Source organism: Lissotriton vulgaris, unplaced genomic scaffold (assembly GCF_964263255.1).
Source record: "Lissotriton vulgaris unplaced genomic scaffold, aLisVul1.2 SCAFFOLD_1222, whole genome shotgun sequence".
NCBI classification, from domain to species: Eukaryota; Metazoa; Chordata; class Amphibia; order Caudata; family Salamandridae; genus Lissotriton; species Lissotriton vulgaris.
The window spans coordinates 275631-302398 of record NW_028240727.1 but is presented as its reverse complement, the minus strand read 5'-3'; the positions used below and the strand labels follow the sequence as shown (position 1 = coordinate 302398).

General features: G+C 44.3%; 1 protein-coding gene across 1 annotated transcript in view; it reads left to right on the top strand.

The window, feature by feature from the left end:
• The window catches only part of LOC147672896 (aarF domain-containing protein kinase 1-like), a gene marked incomplete at its 3' end in the record, with an annotated part of 519161 nt that overhangs the window by 221151 nt on the left and 271242 nt on the right, over positions 1-26768 (top strand). The window contains exon 4 of the mRNA XM_086947942.1: positions 26066-26269. Within this exon, the coding sequence (XP_086804068.1) occupies positions 26066-26269 (204 nt within the window). The remainder of the gene's footprint in view (positions 1-26065; positions 26270-26768) is intronic.

Genomic DNA, 26768 nt, shown 5'->3' with positions numbered 1-26768 from the left:
GATTGCGAATGGTATCTGCCACACAATTAAAGTCACCCCCAAGTATCACACTTCCCTCCATGAAAACACCCAGTTGCACTGACAACTGGGCTACAAATTGTACCCGGTCCTGGTTAGGGGCATACAAACCCACTTATCAAGCAAGGGCCTACCGTCCAACCTCCCTTCCACTAAAACATACCTGCCCTCATTGTCCACTCATATCCACATGGCTTCAAAGTGCCCAAACCCAAATTAGGGTACCCTGAGCATAGGCAGAGTACCCTGTGACATACACCCTGTCCCCTCCAACGCCTCTGGAGCCAATGTGCCTCCTCAGTAGTAAGGTGGGTCTCACGCAAAAAACTGATACGCACTGCCCTATGCTTTAGAAACATGTGAAACTTAAGCCCCGGGCGGTAGTTGCCATCCCTCTAATGTTGCAGGTCAGCAATTTAAACCATATGTGTCCATCCCTGCCCATACCCCGCATAGCACACACTTTTTAAAAGGTGATTACACTGCTGCAGACACCCACTCTATAAGCAAACAAACTCCCAACCCCAGAGCAGTGTGGCAGTGGCAGTGGCCGGCCACCCAAACTTAGTCATGATGTAAGCTGTATATATATCTTGAATGCGCTATCTACTAACCACTGGAAATGGCTGTGTGTGGGGGCGTATACAGCTACTCACAAGCATCTGTGGGCTTTGAGAAGATATGCGTATTCCCCTCCAGCATAACCCAATGCTTTGCAGGAAACAAAAGGAAATATCTGAGGTCTGTCTCTATCAGCGTACCTTTGACCTCCAGAAATGAAGCCCGCTTAGCCTGCAATACCGCAGTAAAGTTAGGAAACATAGTTACAGCTTTATCATCTTTCCAGAAGGGGCCGTATGTCTGTGTCTTTTGGAGCAGAGTGTCTCAGTCCCGATAGTGCAGCAGTTGAGCCACCACATGTCTCAGCTGCCTTTCCAGGGGCAGGGTCCTCGGAGGAACTCGGTGGGCACTATCAAGGGCAAAGAAAAGCCCAAAGCCCATCAGAGGAAATGGCATTGTCATCCAGTTCTTGAGGTATGCAACCATATCCTCACCTTCTACTTCCTTAGGCAACCCCACGATTCGCACATTGTTGCGCCGACTACGGCCCTATGCGTCCTTTGCCCTGCTCTCCAGGATACTTACTCACTTTTTCAATAAGATAAATCAGCTGGTGCTGAAGGGACTGTTGTGCTGGTCGTAGATTTGCTACCACCACATCTGCCTCCTTGACTTTGTCAGGCAACTTCCGATGGTCTGCCTGTAACAGACCCAATTCCGTCAACATGCTGCCTATCTGAGCCTGCAGGGTGTCCATAGATTATTCAATGGCTGCCAGGATTCTGTCGAACATTGGTTTTGGGGCAGGGGGCACCTGTTCCTCACTAGTTCCAAGCAACTCCCCCTGTGACTACACTGATTGGCCAAGACCCCGTGCTCGAGACTTGCCCAATGATCGACCATTCAGTCACGGTCAAACACTACAATCAGCCAGGTGGGTCCACTTCAGCCAAGTAGATGAGGCCGTCAGAGCCAGGGGGATAACTCATCAGTCACCTCAACTAGCCAAGTGCCTGGGCCCCCTGTCCCCTGTGATGGACATGTTTGCCCTGCCACCCAGCAGCTTCCTGGGACAACAGGCCCCACTAAGCAAGCCGGTGCCAGGTGCTAGTCTGTGCCTTGGATCTCCATTGCAACTCCAGCCACATGTTTCCAGAGACTGCGGGGCGGGGACAGTAGAGTCACTCACTCCCTCTGCAGCCCCACAATGTCCGTTCCAGCTGTAGGTCGCAGGCATTGCAGTCCTAGGCCCAGGGCCCCCCAGTGCCACACCTCAGCCCATATGTGATGTCCATTAGTCAGTGTTCAGCCTAGTAGCAGGGAAACAAAGACCACGAAATGGTCCCAGTACAGGACACTCCAATCTGGTCCAACAAAGCCTTCCAGGCTTTAGATATCACCCAGCTCCGCCCAGTCTGTCTTCAACCTGCTGTTTCCCACTGCTGGCACCCCCATCCTCCAGGCATCAAGATGGTAGCAGGGGGAACCTCACCATTCCAGGATGTTACCTCAAGCATCTGCATGGTCGAATGGGCCCCTTAGTGCAACTGTCGGTCGCTCCAATGGTTCAAGCCCCCGTCTCAGTCGCAATGATGGGGCCTGTAAGCTAAGCAAAATGGTGTTGCAGAGATACCTCAGGACTCTTCCCGACTTTGTGCAGGGGTTAGTCCTTGTGTCTCTTCAGTTGTGGGCAGTGTTCAGTCATAAAAAGTATGTCCTAATAGTGAAATTCTCCCAAATTCGTTTTTCACTACCCACTCACCCAAACAATAACATTTGTTTACCTTTTTACATTTATTAAGTGTTACCGTTTGGTTAGGGCAGGTAGGAAAGTCAGTTTGGTGTCTGAGGAATTGCAATTTAAAATCCTCTTTCGTGGTAAAGTCTGATTTTAAGTTGCAACTCTGAAAATGACCCTTTTAGAAAGTTGGCATTTTCCTGTCATAACCATTTGATGCCTGCAGCCTGTTCCTGGGTCACATGACTGGGTGTAGTTGAGAGTTGTCTTTTGTATATTCTTCCCAGACTGCCATGAATAAAGGGACTAGGTGTGTCTGGATGTGCCTTCTCAGGGAGGATGAGGGTTGGAGCTGTGCACAGCCCAACTTGCACTTCAAAAGGTTGTGCCCTGCTTTCACACAAAGAACTTCACACTAGCCTTTTGTGGCTGCAGACAGACTGAGAGCAGGGCAAGAAGGCAGGACATTCTAAACAGTTATGGAAAGAGAAATCTCCAGAAACCTATCCTACTTCAAAGAAGGTACCAGGTATAAAAATAGGACCCTCAGACCCCACCCTTCAGTTAACTTTCTGGATTGCTTAAGGACTCTCAGAGGACTGCCGGCTGTGTACTTTAGAAGACTGCTTTGCTGCACCAAGAAGGACTGCTCTGCTGCCTGAAGCCTGCTCTGATGCCCAGAGGTCTGCCCTGCTGCTTGAGCCCTGCACTTTCCGTGAACTCAGGATTTCCAGAGTGACTCCAAGGGCAATTTTGGCGGCCTTCTGATCAGAGCCTAAGGGACAGAAAAAGCTCCAACCATCTTGAACTCACACCTGGACCATGCCTGAGTAAATCCCGACTCTCCAAATGGTACCCCTCCAGTCCTGAACCCTTGGAAGTGGTGGTTAAGGTGCCCAGATAGCCCAAATACAAAACTTGGAACTTAACATATTTTAGACCAAAAAGTGCTCTGAGAACCGAGAGGAGACCAGAATCTAGCTGCTCATCGGACCGCCCATGGTGCATTGCCGGTTGGCTTGACTTTGCGGCAACTCCCGCTATTTTCTTCTCCACAGTAGCTAGAGGGGTATCTGGCCCCGTGGAGCCCTCGTCGGATACAACCTGCAGCTTCATCTCACTGGGCGTTTTTGACTTTCAAACGAGAGACTAAGTCTGAGCATTGGAATCTTCACAGTGACTTCATGCAGCAGATCTGCCACGATGACGGCTCCTCCCCGGACACAGCCAGCTGCCTTGCCCCGCTGAACTTTACTTTCTCAGACATTTTTCTTCAAAATTTCTTTCTAAGTCTGAAGGTAAGCGAGACCGTACAGGATCCAGTTTGTGAATCTGACCTGCACGACATCGCGGTCGGCCTTACTTTTGACTTTGACCGGTATCATGCGACTAGATGTCTGTAGTTTACACTTTGGTCTTTTAGAGGCTATTTTCCACTTTAAACTTTAAAAATTCATGACTCTGATTCTACTGAGTGGATTGTTGTTGTTTTGGTGTCAATTTATTAAAATGTACTCTGTTTAAACATTGGTGTGGTATTTTTCTTGGTTGCGTTTTCACTTTATTACTGTTTAATTGCAGTGTAATTACTTTACGCATTGCCTTTAAGTTAAGCCTGACTGTGGTACAGTTTAATTTGGCAACTTTTTTATGGTTCACCCTAACCATGATTGTGGCTGTTGCTTAAATAGGTCTTTCACACCCCTCAATCAACAATCCAATTTCTCACACCACCGTTATGCTGTGCAGTGCTCCAGGCAGAATGGCCATTGCCAGGGAGTGGGCACCGCTTCCCTGCCTGGGCCACTTGTAGCTGAAAGGGGTAGGGCTATCGCAGAGAAGGAGCAAAAAGGTGAAAGAGCTTAGTATAACGTGTATAGCGCCCCTTGCCCGGGGCCGACCTGTCCCTCGTCGCAGCGCCCAAACAGTAGGCCGCCGCGCACAGCACTGCCAATTACCTCCAGGGGCGACCGCCTTCTACCTGTGTCACCAGTGGCAGGATTTCATCTCCTTCAGCCTCCTCAATGCACCGGAGACAAAGGGTGCAATATACGGTACAGGGCAGCCCCCTGGTCCAGCACCAAGGACCAATCCGCAGGGTTGGATTGGGATTAAAAATCGGCCCATGCACGCTAAAAAAAAAAGTGGCCCACATATGCATATTGCCTTTCCGCAAAGCACCGCTTCATCAAAATTTTATAAAAAAGTGTGTGTGTTTTCAGGGGTTTCGTGAGGTAAAAAAGATGCATGGATTAGTTCACACTGGTGAAACAAACCTGAGAACAAGTTAAACCACTTTTGCTCGGGCCCCCGGCCCCCGCTAAATATGCATACATTAATGGGCCGGCCCAGCGAGAGAAAGGGAGTGACACCTGTGCCTGTTGATAAAAGGGAGGTAATGGACGCCCATATACCTCCAGAAAGGCCACTCAGGCACCCACTGGGCCATTGGTGGCATCTAACAACGCAGAAACCGCCCAAATCGGCCCCTTAGGATGCTCACAAAAGCAGCCCACTGCCGCAATTCGGATATTGGCCCTCGGCCATTGCCCGAGTGCCGCCGTTACCAATCCGTCCTTGCCAATCCGTTGTCCGTCGTTCCCTCAAGCTGCAGGGCCCGATGTCATCCCATGTCCAGGGATTCATCCGTCAGCCGCCGCCTAAGTTGCTTGCCCCCATGGCCCATCTCGACTTCCTCAGTGCGGCCGGCCTGAGCCTGCCTAGCTCGCAGCGGCTACCTTGGACAGCCCACCCACAAGTCCTCCCTTTCTCTCTGATCCCTCAGTCTGTCTGTGTCCATTTGTCTCACGCACCCTCATTCTATATTCCACCCGTTGCACCCTTTCTCTTATCCATTTTCTCTCAATTTGTTGCCCTTTCTGCCACTCTGACACCAATCTTTATCTTAGTTCTCTGTAGTCTTTGCTTCCTTTATATTTCTTTCTTCTCCTTCTGTATCTAAACCTACCACTCTCCTGTCGTTCTTTCTCCCCCTCACATCTTTCTCTGCTCGGCACATGTACACATCAAGCTCACAAAATTCAGGATAAGGCTTAGCCACAGCAGTGTGTTATTGTAGACGTTGAGCAATTACCCGCCGCTTATTTAGGACCTGAACCCGCATCGCTGCTAAATGCCTGCAGCGGGAAGCAAAGAACTGTGAGCTGTCTCTGTTACCCAAAGAAGGAATGAAAAGCTCGGAAACATTTCAAAAATATAACCTTTTAACTCTGTAATGTCTTTCGTGAGAACTTTATGAACATTTTTATTTTCCGTTTAAACTGCATGCTCTAATTCGTATCAAAAATAGACTTTAGAAAAGACATAAGATATTTATATCTGGAGACGTCAGCATTCAAACCAGGAGGAAAATGGCGTATTTAACGACTACACAGTGTTTTAGAGAGTATAAAGATTTTAGGTACTGTAAGTTGCTGTAAAGAGCCAATCCAGTGGTTGATGTCATAATAGATCTTAAAACTTCATCAGGTGTCATGAAATAAAGAAGCGTTCTAGAAGGTCTATTGATGGTGAGTGTCCCTGATGAAGGAATGGGTAAAACGAATTGTTCTTTTCTCTTCACTGGCTGGTCCCTTTACTGTGTTGATGCTGTGGCGTGACCTCATTTTTAAGTATAATGCCAACTTCAAGACTGGAATAAAAAGTTAAGATTGAGTAAAACATTGACCTGAGGTATGGTTGCACTGAAATGTTAAAGAGTGCAAGATTTAGTTTAAAAATATTGATTGATTCAGGGGCGTAGCTAGAGCTTGTGGCGCCAGGTGCAGTCCCTCAGAATGCAGCCCCTAGCAGCCACAGCCCTGTGATTATTGTGTGAGCTTAAGTCTCGGACTTGAATTTGGAATCTCACCTCACTGTCAAATTTCGGGCCCAAATATTTCTCATGTGTATCATTGTAATGCTAGTTTTTTATTGGTCTATTAACTAGTGCAAGTAAGTGTTAACTATCTGAACTTGCAGTTGTAGAGGGCTGCGCAGAGCACCCTGAGTATTTGCAATTTTCTGTTGAGTGTTTCTTTCAATTTGATTATTCAGTTTTCCATCACCAAAAAAATACAGAGAACTAACATTGCAGCATAGTTACAGTTGACACAGACAGTTTCGCTTAGGTATGTGTGGTGGGTGCAGAGACTAGACAGGGGAGCCCAATATGTACTCAACTTCGTGAGGGAAAGAAGAAAGAACAAAAACCCTTCCTCTGTCGTACACGTTACTACTACACAATGTGCATGTGTGTGGCCAACGGGGAGGTGGGGGGTAGAATTTTCAGATCCAAGTCTGATGCAACACCTGTTCAAAGGGACTACTGTCAGGTCCAGTCAGATTTGACAAGTGTTCACTATTTGGTGAAACTTGTGAGTCCAATGCATCCCCCTGCTCACACTCCGCACTTGTATCAGTGTTACTCTCGAAATCTCCTGTGGGTCTCCATCGTCTGTTAACTAGCTTCGAGCAATTCTGTGCATCCAGGGGTCTCAAGATCAACACAGATAAAACTAAATACCTCATCTTGAACCCCCAAAAAAACCTGGTCCACCTCCCTTGCTGGGCACTGTCCCCTTAGAGAGAACGAGGGAGTTTGATTACTTGGGTATTCGACTTGTGGACACAATGAGCTGGGACAGTCATCTGAATAAAATGCTCCTGAGCCACAAAAGGGTAACAGGGGCTTTGCTGAAGGAGCAGAGAGCCTCGACAATGAAGCCAATAGCGACGGTGCTCGAGATTTACAATGCCAGAGGCGTCGGCGCTGCGCTTTATGGGGCGGAGCTCTGGGGTGCATTGAATATGAGTCAGCTGACCATCTCTGAAAACACTTTCCTCAGAAACCTCATGTGCCTCCAAGCTTCCACTCCTATCATTCCCCTCCAATTGGACATGGGTTGTCGCTCTATAGAAGATCACGCGGGGCTCCGCCCCCTCCTCCTATGGGCTCGCATTTGGAGGGTGAAGGAACTTAGTAGCTATGCGGAGGGCTTGCGAGAAATCCTGGATTCCCCAAGTTGGGCGAAAGTGAAATGGCTTAGAGACATTAAAGCTCTATTATTGAACTTCGGGCTGGGAGAGGTTTGGCACCAGCGGACTGCCCCTCCCAAGCTAGAACTCAAAAAACTTTATTGGTCTTGGATTACGGCCAAAAGGAACACCAACACCAACTTGTGCAGATCATCCAGGTCTTTTTTGTTGATTAAAGATGTCCCACTGCGCGAGATCTACTTGGATATTATCACAACCCCTTGGGACAGAGCCCTCTTTTTCAAATTTAGAACTGGCATGCTCCCGGTAAGGGAGTTCACTTCCCGGTGGAAACCACCATACCAAACTGTTTCCTCTTGTCCCTTTTGTCCCACTAGGCCTGAATCCATTTCTCATCTGCTCTTCGAATGCCCTGCCTACAAGACACCTCGTGGACGCTGGATTAAACCCGTGTGCCTGGTTTTGGGCACCAGGCAGTGCTGTGTTGCCCTAAGAATTCTACAGACGGACACTCGTTCGATATATGTATGTGCCATAGCCAAGTTTTTAGGCTGGGCTTGGCGCATAAGGTCAAACTGGCTTCGCCAAATTGTTTAATTAAGGTCTGTATACTCAGACCGTCTTAGTTAATTTATTACCCCACCGTACTGCAGTTAGGATTGTGCTATTGATGCATACTGTGGGTTTCTTAACTCTTTATATGTGCGGGATGGTTCTTTTTTAATAATGTGTTTTTAACAATGTTTTTATGCTGTATGCTTTTTAAGATATTTCGTATATCGAAATAAAGCCTCTTTGACTGACTTGTATCAGTGTCTCCCAATGCTATTGAGTCTTAATGTACACTGCTATGTTAACATTGTTTACCAAGAGTTCCAGGCATGACAATGTCGAATAATCCAACCATGTGAATCTATGAAAGATCTACTATTAGAGAAGACATGTTTAATATTTTTGCATTTCAACCCTATATAATCTCCAATTGGAAGCCCACCAATAAAAAAACCATATAACATTTAATAACTCTGCATCAAGTTCTGCTTTTATGAATATCTCAATTCATCCTAAATGGGCAAATAAGCAACTATATTCTCTGTGTCTGATGTGTGTCACACTTCTTGCCAATGCTTTTTACTAGAAACATTAGCCAGGATTTCATTACTGCTCTATTAGACAGTTTCTTTATGATCATTCTTTGTAAATCTGAGAAAATCTAGCAACAGAGGCATATGTTTGATAAGGAAAACTTTAAATTAACATCATTACACAGCTCTTCCCAGTTTGCTTCTCTTCGGTGTTCTACCCGGTGTCTATATCTTATTCAGAGGAAACTTATTTCATATTAAATAGCCTTGATCAGCGTTGTTTTTTTAAGGTCAGAAATCCTTTCCAGAGGTGGAATTCCACTTTTTCTGATTTGGCTAAGAAATTAGGAATTTGATTTTCACTTGTGTAGAGCACAAGAGACAGTATTTTTAGTGAGAGCACCTTTAAAAGAAATTAAAGTCTATATTTATAAAGTGGTAGAAAGAAGGTAGGGCAATGGCAACTGGATAAGAGAAAAACACAGACAAAGCACTCCACCAGTTCTCACTCATCACTTGGTTGGTCATTGAGATGTGCAACGCGTAGTGAAATACCACACGCCGAGAGATATCTTGAATGTCTTGTTCAACGATCCAAACAGAACTTCATTTGTAAATTCATGGACCTAACCTGTATCCGGGTCTAATCAACTCTCCGTACTTCCATATGGAACAGAAATGTCCTGAAAACTAAACCTACAAACAAAAAGTATCTCAAATATACATGTGCACCAGTGTTTTTCACTATTCTCTGGATAGCTGCCTCCAGTGTTTTCACATCACACTCTCTTGTGAAAGATCGTATAGTTTCTTCTTCGGTTATGCAAAATTGACAAGATAATAATACTGTGTTAATCCTATTATTTCCTCATCCTGGCAGTTGTATATTTCTTACTTAACCTTTAATACATTATACTTGACAGTTGTGAATATGTATGCAATGATCCACTTACCCTCTCTGTTTTTTCGCAGGGTACCTTAATAGCTATAGACTCAGTGTTAAATGTTTAGATACATGTTCAAGAGAATAGTTCAAAGTTCATTTTCGTCAACAGCACGACTTCAGGCTACTTCTGTATGACCCAGTGGTCTGCACATTAGCAATGCTTTAAAAAGTTGTGGGTCTCTGCGAGGGAAGTCTGGGATCCAGGCTGGTAGGTCGTGGCTGCAGCAACATTGTAGCATGATTACCTTACAGAGATTATTTGAACCATGAGGAAAGTTAAAACTAATAATCCAAAATGGCTGTCGTCTCTCTGGAAACGCACAATAATTTATCACTGGCAGGGAATCGTAGTTCACTGCAAGCACAGGACTGCACTTTGCATCCTCTGTGCTTTCACTGCTTCAATCCCGACAGGTCCAGCACTCCGTGATGACCGCTACCGTTCCTTCACTGAAAGGCACCCATTGGGTGCAACCCTGGTGAACTGTCTCCGCCTGCATGGGCTACACAGATTGGAAGCCGTACCTCTAAACCTGCTTCCTGACAGTTTTCCTTGTCGAAGCCTTATAATTACCCCTCAAATTAATCAATGCATGTTTTAATTAATGTAATGTTAGCTTATTTCTTGTAATGCTTAATCCAATTCTAACTCTGCTTTTAAACTATTTAAGTATTGTACTTCATATCTTATTTTGAATCTACCCGTAACACTGGTCCTTACAGTTAAATATATAATCTAAAATTAATTTCAATTACCTCCTCTCAAGGTTTTTTTTGTGATTTTACTTTAATTGTAATAAAGTTAAACACTGTGGGCCTCATTACATGGTGACACCGTAGCGTTCTCGGGACCGACCGACCACCAGTCGGCGGTCCCGACACAGCAATTACAATGCAAGCGCTTGTGGTGCGGTGACATACTCCCATTTCTCTATGGGAGTTTGTGCTATGGCCTTAAGCTGCCGTAGCGCAAGCGCCCATAGTGAAATGGGAGATTCTGTTAATCCCTGCACTGTGTGGCAGGCTCCTCAAGGTGCTGCCACGTGGTACAGGGATTAACAGGGGGGCACCATAGGTGCCCCTTCAGCCCCCAATGGGAGGCCACAGGGAGAAGGGTCCCTGCTAGGGGCTCCCCAAAGTCACTTTTCCGACAGACTTTCCATGTCGGAAAGTCCGGCATGGAAAGCCTGTGGAAAACCGGCTTCATAATCCCAACGGCAGAAATGCCCTCCAATAGGGATTACATGCGGATTTCGACTAGTCGACGGGCTCCTTAAACCAGTCTGAATCCAGCCAGAATGACCGGCGAGTTTCACTTTCGACTGCCTACATTGTAATTAGGCAGTCGGAACTGAAACAGTAGATTGAAATAGGCCTCTTTATGTGTAACAAGTCAAAATGTAAATGCATCATATTAATAATCAATTATAATATCACTAATACAACAAATGCTGTTAATATTAATGTAATATTAAGTAATGTTTTTGGGGAGTATGTGCCCTTGTTATATTTTATTTATTTACATTATTTACATTATTGACCCTTAGTAGTAATAATAACAATATTCATTTTGGGAATCTAATTACTAATGTACATTTGGGGGGGGGAATTATTAACGTTTTTAACTTAATTTGAACTAAGTTAACTTAAATCAAAAATTTTATTACTTTAAATCGGTGTTCTTATTCTACTTACCTATGGCGATTTAGTGGCGGCTGATCCATTGGTCAATGAAATGTCTTCATTATGGTTTAATGGTTAGAGAGGATATAATAGATTAGGTGGGGAATGGCACTGTTCCCAGGTTATGTAGAATAACATTCTTAATCTTTCCAAGAAGACTGTCTCCCTCATATGGCGCAACATGTTCGTAATTGGTAACAATAATGCTAGGCTAATTGCATCAGATTCTGTCCATACCAATGATGGCTCCCCTTAGCCTTTTGACTTCAGACCCTTCATCACTGAGACGTGATCATGTTGCTGTAAAAAGCAGACATACTAAGGGGTCAATTCCGATTCGGGAAACTAATCCGTACGACGATTCGTATTCGCATCTGTTTCCGTACGAATCCATCCGAATCGCATAGTACGATCCGTTGCAAGAAAATACGTCCGAATCATTGTGAACCGTACGAAAATGAAGGGTAAATCCATACGACATCGACCCACACAGTGAACCGTACGAATCGTAAAAATGCCGTACGACCCGCCAAGTACGATCCGGACCAGGGAATGAGTACGCGAATCGTATGGTAAACATCACGAATAAGCAATTCGTACGGAGGGCAACACTATCACATACGCACCGTACCCCTAATATCAAGGGGTGTATGAATTGGGTGTACGCACTGTACACCTACGAGCTTGGGTGTACGAACCGTATCCCTGTGGTCCGTACACCTATTATCATGGGGTGTACTCACGGGGACATACGCACCATACCCCTGAAATCCAGGGGTGTACGCAGGCGCGGTGCGTCCATTGGGGCGTGGGGGCGTAGCCCCCCCGCCCGCAGCTGCCCACAGCTCCTGGCCTCGGTGTTAAGTAAACTGAATCAGTTCAGTTGACTTAAGTCCGAAGTAAAGAGGAGAGAACTGACATTCCAATCATGTCAGTCAGCATGACATCACATCACCCACCCCCTTCGGAGTCTGAAGGGGGTGGGCGGGGTGGCGTCATGTTGACTGACATGATGATGTGCGCATGAGTGGGGACGGAGGGTGAATTTTTTACCCGTGCCCGCTCATGCGCTCTTGCGTTTGAACTTTTTTGCACTTGCCCATTAGGAGCCCTTTGGGGGCTCCTAATACATTCGAAGGGTAAAAGAACCTTGGGGGCAAAGTAGTCCCTTGTGGGCATTCTGCTCGGGGCGTTCTTCTGGGGGCGTGTGCATTGTGCTAGGTGTGTGGCCATACAGCGATCGGCGCACCATTCGCTAAGTGTTAGTACTTCCTTGTGGCCGTGTGCGTTGTGCTGGGGGCGGAAATCAGGTAAAACAAGCGTTAACAGGGCTCCATTGTGGGCGTGCCCATACAGCAATCTGAGCGGCATTCAACGGGCATTCGGCAAAAAGGGGGCGCGGAAATCCTGCAAAACAAGCGTTCACAGGACTCCGTTGTGGGCGTGTGTATACCCGGACAACGTCGGGACAGGCTGCTAGTATTTTATAAAGTCTATGAGGCGTATAATATGCCAGCCTTCTGGATAGGAAGGCCATTCTCTTAAAAATGGCCGCTTTTAGGGTTTTATGCCCAATTTCACACAATAGTTACCATTCTTTAATATTAAACCTAAAGCCTGTTTCTTGCAAAAAATTCTGGGAGCATCTCCTCCACAAATTTACTGTGAATAATCTGACATAACACATCATACCAGTTTCCTATTCCACCCAGTTGCTTATCGTTAAAAAAACCCTTATTATGATTCCTGCTGTGTCATCAATCAGCATGTAGGTATTCTTGAGAAAACTGGTAATTTGAATAAAACGTAATCCTAATACTTGACTATGGCTACCAAAATGCTGCAGTAGCGATTCCCAAGTTATCAAATTAGAAAAATTGTAAAAGTCACCAAGCTTGCAGAAGCCTAAGTCGCTCCACGACCCCAAATGGAAACTGTAGACCCCAAATCACAGTCTTGGAGGGAGGCGAGTGCATGGAATTCCTGTACATTATATACTTTGAAAAATAGCTGGGTGCGCGATACTATTGTCTTTATAATCTTATACCTCGTTTTCTTAGGTCATTTTTATGTCCGAACAAAAACGGATAGATTGATTGCACTTTCTTTCAGCATACTATTTAAAGAAAATTATATTTCGATGGTGTTGCTGCTAGTTGTATTGACTGACTAGCCAAAGATGCCTGGTAATACCTTGGAAAATGAGGTAATGATAACCCTCCTTTGTTTGTGTCTAGTTGAAGGGTGGAAAATTTTACCCGAGCTGGTTTATTTTGCCCATATACATCTACCTCTTGTCGTTGGAATGATTGTATTGTCCTCTTCTGCACTCATGGGTTATTGGTTTGCTGTTTTATTCTTCATGTGAATTAAAGTCGTGCAGTCATATAATCCGTGAACCGCCGACTAGTTCTAAGCATGGGTTCACAAAACAAAATGTATAAAGGTTTGGTTAAAAAATCTTCACAAGAGAGAGGATCCAGTGCCAACTATATGCAGCATGAAAAAAATGAAACTTAGTCAAACATAATCCACTTTTATTTACATTCAGATCTGAGCATTTTTTTTGTTTTATTTTGCGGATTGTGGTAGCAAAGCAGTCTGTAGAATAGCCACTTCCCTGTTAAACGGATCTGAGAAAAAATGGGTGCCAAACAAAAGCCTTTAATTACGAAATGTGGCGAATTTTTGAGCCGGGGACGACACTAGGCATGAGAAGTGTGGGCAGCTGCCCAGGGCCTCGCATTCTGCTCTCCAGCATGGGGCCCTGCACCAGTGCAACACACACAAGGCCCTCTTGTACCCTTGCCGATCCAACTGAAAGAAAGGTGTCTCCTTGCAATTGGGCCCCTGGGGGGGGCCCCCTTAAGGATGGATGGGGGTGGCTAGTGGAGGGAGAAACTTTTTCTTCTCCCATTTGCAACTAGGCCTCCTGCCTAGCTGCCTATTCAGAGATACTGTGGTACACCCTTTGTCCAGCACTTTAGCCCTCTCCATGATTTTACCTTTCAGCCCACAAACAATTCTTACACCTTCAGTTCGATAGGAGCAGTAAAAGAGGTGCCTGTAGGTGGCTGAGAGTAGGAGCTGCAGCCCAGGAGGAGTCTGCACAAAGCAGCTTCCTGAGCCCTGAATGTGTCATTTATGTAAATTAGAGGGGCCTCCCACATTCCCTTTGTGCCCAGGGCCTCGAAAATCCTAGAACCTGCCCTGGTTTGAACATTTGGTGGCAGTCGGCATACCAACACCAAATGCTGAAACATCACTATAAGGCCCCTGATCTGGGAATATGGCGAGGCAGACGAGTTTCTTGAACCCCTGGGGTCTTCGTTTCGCTTGCAAAATCCCTTTTTAAGTGGGTATTGGAGTTTTGGCCTAATGTTTCACCCAGACTGTGGCCTAACCTGTTTCAGGTTATCCTAACCAGTCAATAAAAGTTGTATACTTTTACTACATTGGTTTACCTCCTGGTAGATTAGATATCTATACAATCGTTTACTATCTTGGGTGAATCACACGTTATTCAAATTTCGTTCGAAATGTGCTCCTTTCTAGGCAGAGCGAACTTAAGTAAACTTACTTCATTCAGTTTACCAAGTCACGCTACAGTAGTTCTAATGCATACATTTAGCTGTATTTGCATAATCTACATTTCCCACTTCTCACACGTGTTGAATAAACATAAAACATTGCAGGTACACTAACTCATTTGGTTTTAAACATGCAGCTGTGTCTATCACCGAGCTTTTGTCAGATATGTTTTAACGCCCAGGCCGAGGCATTTATTTTTCAGTTTAGCTTCAGTTAAAAGCATCTGCACTCTCAATGTTGCTGCTGACTGGATTCAGGGCTGCACGAATCCCTAAAAATAACTAATGTTCATTTAATTCAAATGTAAATATCGGTCTGAAATAGAATCACTTACATCTGACAAATAACTGTTTTAGACAAAAGGAAAACAGTGCAAGATGAAACGAATTATGTATACCATTCCTGACTGCGAGGAAAAGGAAACATGTTTTCAGCTAAAGATTACCCAGGCAGAATCACTTGAGAAGTAGTTTGTGTCATCCGTCGACCAATTAGTCCACATTAAACGATATATATTATTTCAACATCCGGTGTCATTATTCAAGCAGTGGGACCGGCAAACAATGTGGTAATCAGGGCTCTTAAGTGGGTAGAAAAAATGGCGGGGGTGGTCACTTGAAGGGGCATGGCCTACAAACACCTAAGCTAAAAACCTGTGCTGACTGGTATTTTACTGAAATGAAATGAAATGCCAGCATTTCCGAAGAGGTGTCCAGGCATTGGGGGCCGTCGGGAAGATTAAGCAAGCTATTGCCCAGAGACACATGGTGCTGGGCTAACCTGCTGCCTGAGCCGGGGATCGAAATGTAAACCCTGTGGTCTGAAATCAGGCACCCTGGCTGCTGCACCACACCTCTTCCATTGCTGCTTCTGTCCATGCGATTCAGAAATGGGGGTGGTGATGAACAGAGTGTCTGAATTGAGCAGACCACTCTTACCCAGTCCAAAGATCAGGGCTTTATCCATCACCATTATTTATCTCACTGCACCATCCCAGCTCAGAACCTAGCTATATGCAAATCAGTCTGTCCCTGGCCCAGTGCATCATGGGAACAGGGCAGACTAAACTACCAAGCCAATTCTTCACCAGAAAGGAGACAAGCTACCGGGGACCGGTTTCTGGCATTTCAGCCGTCGCCGGCCCGGCTTGTCTGGTCTGCCCTGTTCCCATGATGCACTGGGCCAGGGACAGACTAATTTGCATGTAGCCAGGTACTGAGCTTAAGTATGTTTTACTTATATTGATTATTTTATTAAGTTAATGTTACTTTTAACATACTTTATAAAATCAATATTTTTACAAACTATATTTTAACCAACGATATTTTGTCTTCGATATTTTTGTACTTACCTGTTTGTAGATGAGAAGACGATATTTTGTACTTTGATATTTTGGCGTCGATAATATGTCCATTCTATATTTTCCTCGTCGATATTATGTCAGTGATTCTCGGTCACCAATGAACTTATTTGTGATTGATTGATTCATGGGTTGGTTGCGTTATGGTTCAGGGAGGACCTGGCCTGCCTGTTCAGGCTGAGTAACTTCTATTGGAGCAGGGTCAAGACTGATTTGGATATTGCTAGGCCCAAACTGAGGAGGTATGGTGTGCAAAATAACGATGGGCAGGGACATAGCTCGAGTGATTCCCAAGGCTGAGAGTAATTCAGCATTCCATCCATCCCTGTTCTATGTACTTCAGTGTGATGCCGTAATTGGGACAGGTACATACATAGTAGGGTGTTCTGCCCAAATCACCCTTATATACCTGATCAAAAGAACATCAGCGATGTACATTCAAAGAAAAACGGTATAGAGGGTTCAATCAAACATTTATTTTCATTTAGAGTACAATTCATGATCCTGATTCTCCCAATTCTTTTTTAACAGCTAATTAATTTCCACTATTCCAACTTCTATACGTGTCAAGTGACGGGGCAAAGCACAATATAATCAACACAAACATAAACATATATAGACTTCATATATACACAATATACACATTCATGGTAAAGATATTTGGATCACACTCATATATATGATACACTACATATATACAATATATACAACATATATAAAAAACATGTAAATATAATATACAAATGAACTGAAAAGCCCCTACTGAGAACAAAACAATCAGTGTGTACACTCTTAATTCAGCGTAGTACACTATAAGGTACTCCCTAGAGCGCCTGAGGAATAACACCGCAAAAAATGTTAATCAGGCGCTGAGGTATGCCCTGATGTGGCCCTGAGTACAGTGTGCCACAGGAACCAAGCTACACCGCCTGATTAGCCCTAACAAGGGCAAAACCGGTCCTGAGTTGCTTGTTTTATGGTTGGAGAGGGCCTGGCTTGGCAGTTCGGATTGGACTGCTTCCATTGGGTCAGGGTTAAAATTTGCAAATGGCTAGGTCCAAACTGAAGTGCATGGCGTGCGAAATAACTATGAACTGGGATACAGCCAGAGTGATTAGCAGTGGCTTAGATTAACTCAGAAGTCCATCCATCACTTTTTTTGTATACTTTAGTGGTTCAAATCCACGCAGACAGATAGAAATATCCGACAATCGATGATAGGATAAAAAAAGTTTTAACAGAATCCTGGAACCACAAAATGGCATAAATTTGAATTGTATGACCAGGCCCGAGGATGGTGCCAATGCATAGGAATACCAAGTTGGACTTGCTGACGGAGGCTTGGGGGAAAGAGGATCTCCAGGGTTAAGAATACTTCCAAAGTACTGCTAGTTAAGCCAAAATTGTTTCTGAATTTGTACCAGTTCTACTGAGGGGACCCAAGTATGTTTTTGTAGATGTAGCATCTGCTGAACAATTGTGCATTTTAGAAAAATAGAGTTCGTCTGAAACCAGACCTGAATGTCTATTTGTTGAAGGGTACGGTAGGATGGATGCATTTGTAGAGCTGCCCAAATGTTTTCCGTTCTGCATTGCTCGTATCCGAATTATTTGTTTTTATTTTTTTATATTAAGTTGTAGAGCCCACAGTCGAATATTCCACTGCTTAGTTCTTTCAAAGTAAATGTTAAAGCTGAGAGTTACTACGATTTAGATTTATTTTTGGAGATATTCCTAGGAACATTTGAATCCCCAGAGGACGTATCTTATGCATTTGAGGGGCTTAACTTTGGGTAATAGGAATGCAGGGGGAACATTGAGTTTATACGTTCTGGACATTAATCAAGGGTTGTATACTCCTCCCAGCAGGTATATAGAACAAGTCTGTGAGATCCACAAAGTATGTTCTAAGTGTGTTATAGAGCATCCTCTTGGTCTCATCCCTGGTCAAAGAAGGGCAGCGTTAACTGCTAATATTGCAGGGCATGTAGATGTATAGGCAGGGTAGGACTAGCCTATAGGGCAATCAGGCAGCGCCCGATTTGCTAGTCTTAGATAGATCAGTGTATGCGCCAGTGTTTCAGCAGAGTGTGGGCCTGTTTTATAGACATGTGGGCCAGTTTTTAGTGTTTATTTCCCTGATATTACTACATACATTGCCTGCAGAAAGTATGAATGCATGCAGTCTCCCATATGTTGCAAAATATACAACGTATCTTTACAAGTTCAAAACTGGTCTCATTTGCAAATGTGGCCCACATTTTTAGCTCTCTGGTTCGCTCAAGGCGACCACTTCTATTTTGGTGCCCGGAATTTTTTTTGTCTCAATCCGACTCGGTGTGTGGGGGAACCAAAGGAGCATCAATGAAGGAAGAGAATGCCCTTCCAGGAAAGGTGAAGCCAGTATTTTATTAAGGAAAGTTTGCTGTTAAGTAACATGATATGAGTCGCTTTACCCTAAAATCTGGAAAAACCCAATCGACCCGCGATATAGAAGTTAATTCAGCCCAAGTAATTTGAAGACCGCTCTGGAAGAGCGAAAAACGGGTAGGAGATTATGGCAATTTAATGTTAAAACTCTGAATCAAACCAACAGTGTGTAGTCGGTTTGTGTATAGATCCCTCTAGTCCTTAGTCCTGCCACACCATCCTCCCTGTATGGCCATTTTAAGTGTGTGGGGGTGTGTTGCCGGGGGTGGGGGATATTGCGGATACTTTGAGGGCCCTGTTTATGTAGTTTGCTATGCCCTACCTGAGGAGGCTGTGGAAGCAGAGTCCTAGGATTTCTTAGCAAAGCTGATATATGTTCTTGCTGTGATTTTAGAACTGGACTAATATCAGTTGTGTCAGCTACAGAAATACCACAAACACTCAGTCACACTGGAGTCATCCATATGTCTCATTCAATACTATGGTCAGTCAGCCGTTTGCGCCGGCATCGTGGGTCCTCTCCAGCCTTTAGCCCAATCAATACCTAATCACCACTGGGACGCTTTTATTAGCTAGTTACCAACTCTGTAGTTGGCTAATTGAAGTGTCTTTAATTAATATTTGGTAGATTGAAACTGATTACCAGAAGGTCGCTGGTAACGACATGCAATAACAGGTACATTAGCAGGAGCCTTTCCATCCTGAAGACTGCAGAGGGGGAGGGGGGGTGAGACCCTGGCTGATCACTGACAGGTAGGAAATCACCACAACAATACACCCAGACAGGGGCTTGTTCTCTCTGCATTACATTGATGGAGAGCCGGCTGTCCCCAGGGAGGGCACTGAATCATGCCTTTGCTGTTTTACAAGGAAGAGTGGAGTGAGTGTGAATAACAGAGAGGATGACAAGGCGGGGGAGAGGAGGGGCAAAAACACAGGCCCGTGGGAGAGGAGGAAACTGAGCTATGGGAATCAGCAAATGAGGACGAGAGAACAAAAAAGAGCATGCATGAAAGGGATGCAAAGAGAGAGAGAGAGAGAGAGAGAGAGAGAGAGAGAGAGAGGGTCAAACTCGAAAAGGGAGTGCGAGATGAAATGTGAAAGAGAGAAAGGGTGTGAAAAAGAGGGAGAAACCCAATCAAAGAGCGGAAAAGCCAGTGAGAAACAATGTGAAATAAGTGAGTCAATCGTCAAAGGGTGGCTAACTGACTGGCTTTCTGTAACCCTGATTTTGGAATGTGCACAGTAAGCTTGTTGTGATGTAATGTGAACGATCACATTAATAAACAATGTATTATTGTGGGTGAACATATGTCAGTCAGTGGTCTTTGTGAGACTCCTCAGCTAGCTCTCACTCGAAGGGTCCTTTGGAAGGTCTTGACTTTCTGCTGATGATCAGTCGGAGTTGAATCCTTCATTTCTGCCTGTCCACCAGTATTAAAAAAATATATATATTTTATTGTGCTGATGCATTAATACCCTTCACAGTCATTCAGTGTGTTTCCGCTCATTGTGTCTTGCTGCTTCCATATTTGTTTAGTGCCGTGGGTCCTCAATCGGCAACATATTTTTCCTCAACCGCATTTAGGTAGACCAGTCTTTCCACTCTGGGAAATTCAAACTAGGCTGCCCTCAAGATGCTGGTAGAAGGGCTCCTCAAGTTAGAGTTCTTCCAACTAATCAACTCAACTCTGCTCTCCCACTTAACCTCCTTTGAAGCATGTTCTTCAAACACCCACCTTGTTCTCCTACCTCTACCCCTTGGCGCCTCATTCACTGAATCAGCGCTAGTTCAGCTATTTGGAATGATCTTTCATCATTCACTCAATGAAAAGGAGTTAACTCTGATTTCTGGGCATTGCTGAAACCTTATAGACTGAACCCAAAGCATATTTGATGCACAGCATGCCAAACAAGAAGGAAACATCCCAAAATGGCCAGTGGATCACCCCTCATTGCTCATTAAGCCACCTCCCCTCATTCACAAATATTCATAGAAATATACCAAGTCTGTGGAGTTGGGTCTTTTTAGGTCGAGCCTGGGCAGCGCATGCGCTGCTCTGAGACATGCTGTATTGAGGTATGGAAAAAAAGCTCTACCCATATCCGGACAGCCTTTTTAATTGGCTCCTGTTACTGTCCTTTGGAAATTGTTGCATTTCATTTGTGAATAGGCTTACTAATTCCTCCTTGGTACCGCCTTGTCTGCATTTGTAACCTCTCATATGGACTGGACTTTTTACTTTTGTTGTTACACAGTCTGCTTTATCTAATTGGTGAGCACTATTTTCTTTAATGATCTTCCCCTATTCCACCCACGACTTCGCAGCTCACCACACAGTTTTATGTTGTCTATTAATGTATTTAATTTGCAGAGCAGTTCGCTTTCCCTTTAGCGTCCACGCTTCTTTAATGATTTCATTTACAGGGCAGTCAGTATTCACTTTAGCGACCGTGCTTCTTTGTACATTTCATTTACAGTGCGGTCCATTCCTACCTGCTCCCAATCAAAAGCAATCACTTTTTAAATTTAATACGGTAACTCAATGTCGAGGCCTCTCCTAATGTTATCCTTTGGCAGAGGCCTCAAAGTAGTTAAAAACAAATTTGAGAGTGTTTCCTCTACCAGGACATGTGAAACATGAAAGTATATATCCAACTTTTTAAATACACTGAACCCTGCCTTATGGGCCGTATATGGTCTACCTAAGGGGTCACTTATTTATATTAAAAAGGGAGGTTAAGGTCTGGCAAAATGTTTTGTTTGCGAGGCTGAATTGACAGGCCTAAGACCTGTTTTAAAGGGCTACTTAAGTGGGTGGCACAATCAGTGCTGCAGGCCCACTAGTAATATTATATTACAGGCCCTGAGTACATTTTGTGTCACTTTACTAGGGACCTAAAAGTAAATTAAATGTGTCAATCAGGTGTAGGGCAATTCAACCATGTTTAAGGGGTGAGCGCAATCACTTTGTCCCCTCTACCACTGCTAATCAGGGCTATGGCCCTAAAACCAAAAAAAGTGAATTTCATCAACAAGAGGTGAGTAGACAAAATATTTGGGGGAAAGATCACCCAAAGGTCTGTCAGGTCTAATAGTTGCCATATTGTTTTCTTTTGTTTTTCTTTATTTCATTCACTGTTTACTTTAGCATATGCTTGCACTACAAAGAAAAGCACCATCTAGTTTTTTAGAAGGCAAGTGGGACTTTTATTTGATGCAAAGACTCTTTGCCACAGTAGTCCAGAAAGATATGACTCGTATAGCCTGCATTGCTGCTCCAAGTGCGGCTGATGGGAGATTAGAAAACCTCAGTGGACATTCAGGTTTCAGTGTAGATTACTTCAAGAGCTTTGAAATGCACTAGTGGAGCAATGCACCAGATAATCAACCTGTACCTCCTATCCAATCCTCCGTCCAAACTCTGCTCCTCCCTAGTGAGCAGTGTACCTGTGTCTGAGCAGTGTCCTTGTGTAATTGCAGGCTTGCCATCATATTCTGTGTCTGCATTGTGAGGAATATTCCTAAGTGAATGCATGATTAACATTGTCTTTTGTGAGTCCAGGGTAAGTAGTTTACAGGTTGAAAATTGTGCCTTCTTTGAGGCCAGCAGTGCGAGTATGGGGTCTCCTGCATGTTAATAATTTGTGTGCAAGCACAATTTAAGTGCCATGCCTATTGGCAACACTTTTTAGGTTTATGACCTTGATATGCAGAAGTGCAGGGAGTGGAAATATAATAGTAAGAATAAGAACGGTAGTCAATTTTGACATAGCAGATGCAGACTCTGTCAAAGGAGGCTGAGAACTATCAGAGGGAGCTGACAGACTAAGATGCCACCCTTGTGAAACTGGGGTGGCGTAGTGAGCAGAAGAACGATGGATTTAACCCAGATCTTTTGACCGGGGTGAATGTATGATGTATTCAGCATTCCATCCATCATTTGTTTGCGTATCACCCTCGTAAGTGGGATGGGTATGCCCAGACGTGGGTCCCTTGCTCACTTTGCCACTGGATTTAAGCTAGCCTGGCTGATAAAGGGGAAATACCCAGGAACCTGTCCCAGGATGCTTGTTTCCAGTCCAGGGAGGACCTGGTTTGGCAGTTCGGGCTGGACTGTTCCTATGAGACACAGGGTCAAGACTGATTTGCATATAGCTGGGTCCAAACTGGGATGGCATGGTGAGCAAAAGAACAATGGATGTAACTCAGATCTTTTGACCGGGGTGAATGTATGATGTATTCAGCATTCCATCCATCATTTGTTTGCGTATCACCCTCGTAAGTGGGATGGGTATGCCCAGACGTGGGTCCCTTGCTCACTTTGCCACTGGATTTAAGCTAGCCTGGCTGATAAGGGGGAAATACCCAGGAACCTGTCCCAGGATGCTTGTTTCCAGTCCAGGGAGGACCTGGTTTGGCAGTTCGGGCTGGACTGTTCCTATGAGGCACAGGGTCAACACTGGTTTGCATATAGCTGGGTCCAAACTGGGATGGCATGGTGAGCAAAAGAACAATGGATGTAACTCAGATCTTTTGACTGGGGGTGAATGTATGATTTATTCAGCTTTCCAGCCATCATTTGTTTGCGTATCCCCCTCGTGAGGGGGCCCAGTTACTTTGCTTCTGTTAGGGCTCATGGTGACCTAGCTACGCCACTGGGCTGCACCCCTATTCTTCCTGCACAAGCTTCCAAAAACGTACCCCGGGCTAGCAAGAACTGTGATCAAAGGCAAGCACAAAAATGCCATTGCCCCTACATTAGGGGTGGACGCAGCAAGATGAGCTCGCCGCTCCCCTCACTTTCAAGGTACTAATGTTTCCATTTTGCGGTCTACCCTCTCCAGAAGCAACAGGAATCACGACCAGCGATCTGTATCTGTATGAAGTGAATCCACCTAACATAAGATGGTGAAAATGGTGGCATATTTAGGCTCACTGCTTGATGGAATCAGCCCCCCTTCATGACTGCTTATCACAGAGCATGGCAGCTGCTGCTGAAGAGGCGCCCATTCAGCAGTGAAATGAAAGTTGAGTGCGGAAGCCCAGAAAGTACCTACCAGAGGGGAGGGTACACCGGGGAAGAGCCAGTGCCCCCGGATTCAATTTGTGCGAGCGAGACGGACAATATCTGATCCATTACACACACGAGTGCCCGCTATGTCGGCCAGACCTCTATTTAGACACTTCATTCCTGTTCAACAAGCCACATCCAGGAAGCCTTCAGAACATCTGCAGGCTCCCACCGGTGTATATTTCTATCACCACCTACCTCTCTCTTACTGCCATCTCGTTCACTTCAATTAAGTCATGTTTGCTGGTCTAGTTTATTGGCTTACAGATGTTGCCAGTGCTCGGTCTGTTCTTGTGTTGCAGTTCAGCCGTACACATGAGGCATATGCTGCTTGTGTCATATGAATCTGTCCAGTTAAAATAAGGGAATCTCATGATTGGCACTGGTTCATCATATTCGACCGAATTAATGGATTGGATTTTTTTTTGTCATTATATTTGTCTCCGCTAAGCAGGTTTGCATTTTTGAGTTTTTTCTTATTAGCACGAGTGATATCAATCTTTGTATGCTATTGTTGGCTTTTTGTTCTGTATTTTAACAGTGGAAGTTGTAACTTTATATGACAACTATGAGTAACTGACCATTTGAATTGCAACAGTATACATGTGCTTGTAAATATATTTTAGAACGATTTGCTTCTAGGCACCTGATTTGTATATAAGCTTGAGGCTCGCTGAAGGGAGCGAAATGGTGGCCGGGACCTGGCAGTCTTCTGCCACAATATCTGCACTTTTTATTGTACTTTGTATTTTCACTTTTAGTACAAGAAGCATTGTTAGCTCTTTTTTCTTGTGTCTGTGCTATGTGTTGCTGCAAGGTGTGCATTAGTTGTGTTCTCTTCGTCTTCGTTGTGTGTTGGTTCTTTTTTTATACTTCTTTTTATTAATGACAATGTATGAACAGCACATATTATTTCTTTGGGCATACAGAGTAAACACATTTCTCCTTGAAATATGAGGGCCATTGCTTTTACCACTTTCAGTGAGTATATTTTTATGTTTTATCACAAAGTGAAACAGATGCAGGTTCGTCAATCGAGGGTGTGTGGGTTCTTGAGCTTGGAGGAGGCTCCCTCTACGTTCGCCTTGAAGACACCATGGACTTGATGGATATTAGTAAACCACCGACAGATGGAAGGGGGAACCTAGCTTTGTTCGTCGCTGGATGCATATTGCCTCAGAGGGTGTCTGTCTACTTATGTAATTGATGATTCCGTTGGATTTGATGTTGTACTGTTAGATTGCGGCGGGTAGGTTTCCAACACTGCAGCATTGGGCGACTGGTTAGAAAACAATAGATATACAGAATTATGTTCTTTGTCCACAAATATGTACAGATTTGTGTTGTATTACTCAATTAAAACACTTAGTTTATTTTGTGATATAAATATATATATTGTACGATCATAATGTACTTTTGCAACACACTGATAATGAGGGGGATGAGAGGTGGATGTATTCATGTGTATGTATGAGTATTAGTATGTCTGATGATTATATTGTATGTTAATAATATAGTGTACACTTTTCTTGCCAATAATTATTCTTAAAGAAACAATGACATTGCTATTTATAAGACTAAAAGGATTTTTCTATCAATAACACTGTTTCCTTGTGTGTCTTAAGTGCCCTCTCCCTATGCCTGAGATTTCTTATTGTAATTCATTAATATTATCCCTGCCTTGGGCAAGTAAGCTTGTTGCAGGGGACCACTTTTTCCCTAATCAGCATTGGTCGGCTATATCCTTTGCTGTTGGGATAGTCCCAGGGACTACCACTTTCAACAGGAAGTAAGGTGGTTTGATCAACATTGCATAGTTTAATTTAAGTATCTGGTTGAGAAACTGGTACATACATAGTTTGTAAAAGCCTATTGTATTCTGAGCATCCAGGTTTTTTTGCTGTGTTTTCTTTGGGTAGACCTTCCATCATATGTTGTGTGTTTATGTTTTTTTGTAAGGCTCAACCTCGTGTGTTCTACCTAGACTTCCACGATGTCTTCATTTGGGCTCCTCTTATTCACCTATACTAATTCTTGGAAGCCATATTTGTGTGCTCCCCTTTGTATCAGTTCTGTGCTTTGGTTTCATGGTCTGGCTTGATAGTGCAGCTGTCGCCAGACAATTATGCGAGAACCACCAGAAAAGGGATTTGCCTCCACCCTCATGTTTTCATTGGGCAGAAGTAGTGTGCTTCCTCTCCACACAGTTGTGATCATTTAATTTATGTATCCAGCTGCCTGAAAGTGAACGTTCAGGGTCACACACATGGCATTGTAATGCTATTAAAGTGTCTTAGATAATAAGATAGTTTATGGTGTTTTCCTCTGGCAGCTCTGCAGATGGGAGCAAGACAGCCATTGACCTACATATATTTTTAGGCCTAGCTTGACTGCATTCATAAGCCAGATCTATTGGCATTACCAGTGCTTGTTTTGGTATATGGTTTGCCTCCCATTTCTAGTGGTTTGATGCTGGCTCACTCATTGTTTGCCTTTGTAAACATGTGCTCCTTCCTCCTTGACCACATCAAGTTGCGACATGTAGCGTCCTGTTTGAGATAATTCTTTCTATGATTCTAGGTACATCTCCGGTCAGCTAAGCGCCTCCGAGACCTGTGTTGTGCCAACAGGGGAACATACATCAAAGTAGGACAGCACCTGGGTGCCCTCGACTACTTGCTGCCTAAGGAGTACACCGGCACCCTGAAGGTGCTCCACAGCCAGGCCCCTCAAACCAGCCTCCGCGAGATCCAGCAGGTCATCCGAGAAGATTTGGGCAAAGAGGTAGGAGTAAAATCTACAACTTGTTTATAACAACCCGCAGTGGGCACTCAGCTATCACTCACCTGACTGTATTCACCTGAAGGTGGCACTTAGAGCCATCACATACCACTCTGTCACCACCTGCAGGTGTGTTGGAAAGCAGTCAGTCGCCTTTCTCTAATCACCTGCATGTAGCATCGAGAACCACCATTCTCCCACTGGAATAGCTTAACAAAAATTCAACTTGGGGCAATCTAAAATACACGATTGCCTGTTTTGTAATCACATTACCCATGGATTTCAGTTTCTATTACTTTTTTTAAATTTAATTTCTTGATTTCATTTTCCTACTTTTGAGATGTTGCACTGAAGGATATAGATTTTTTAATCTCCCTTGACGTGATGCTTGAAAACAGAATTGTTTCTCTGTATGTCAGAGGTCCAAACTTTTGTTGCCTGTAGCACTGAGCATCATCCTGCGAGTTCTTAAAAACAATATTTTCTGATTACTCCCCCCCCC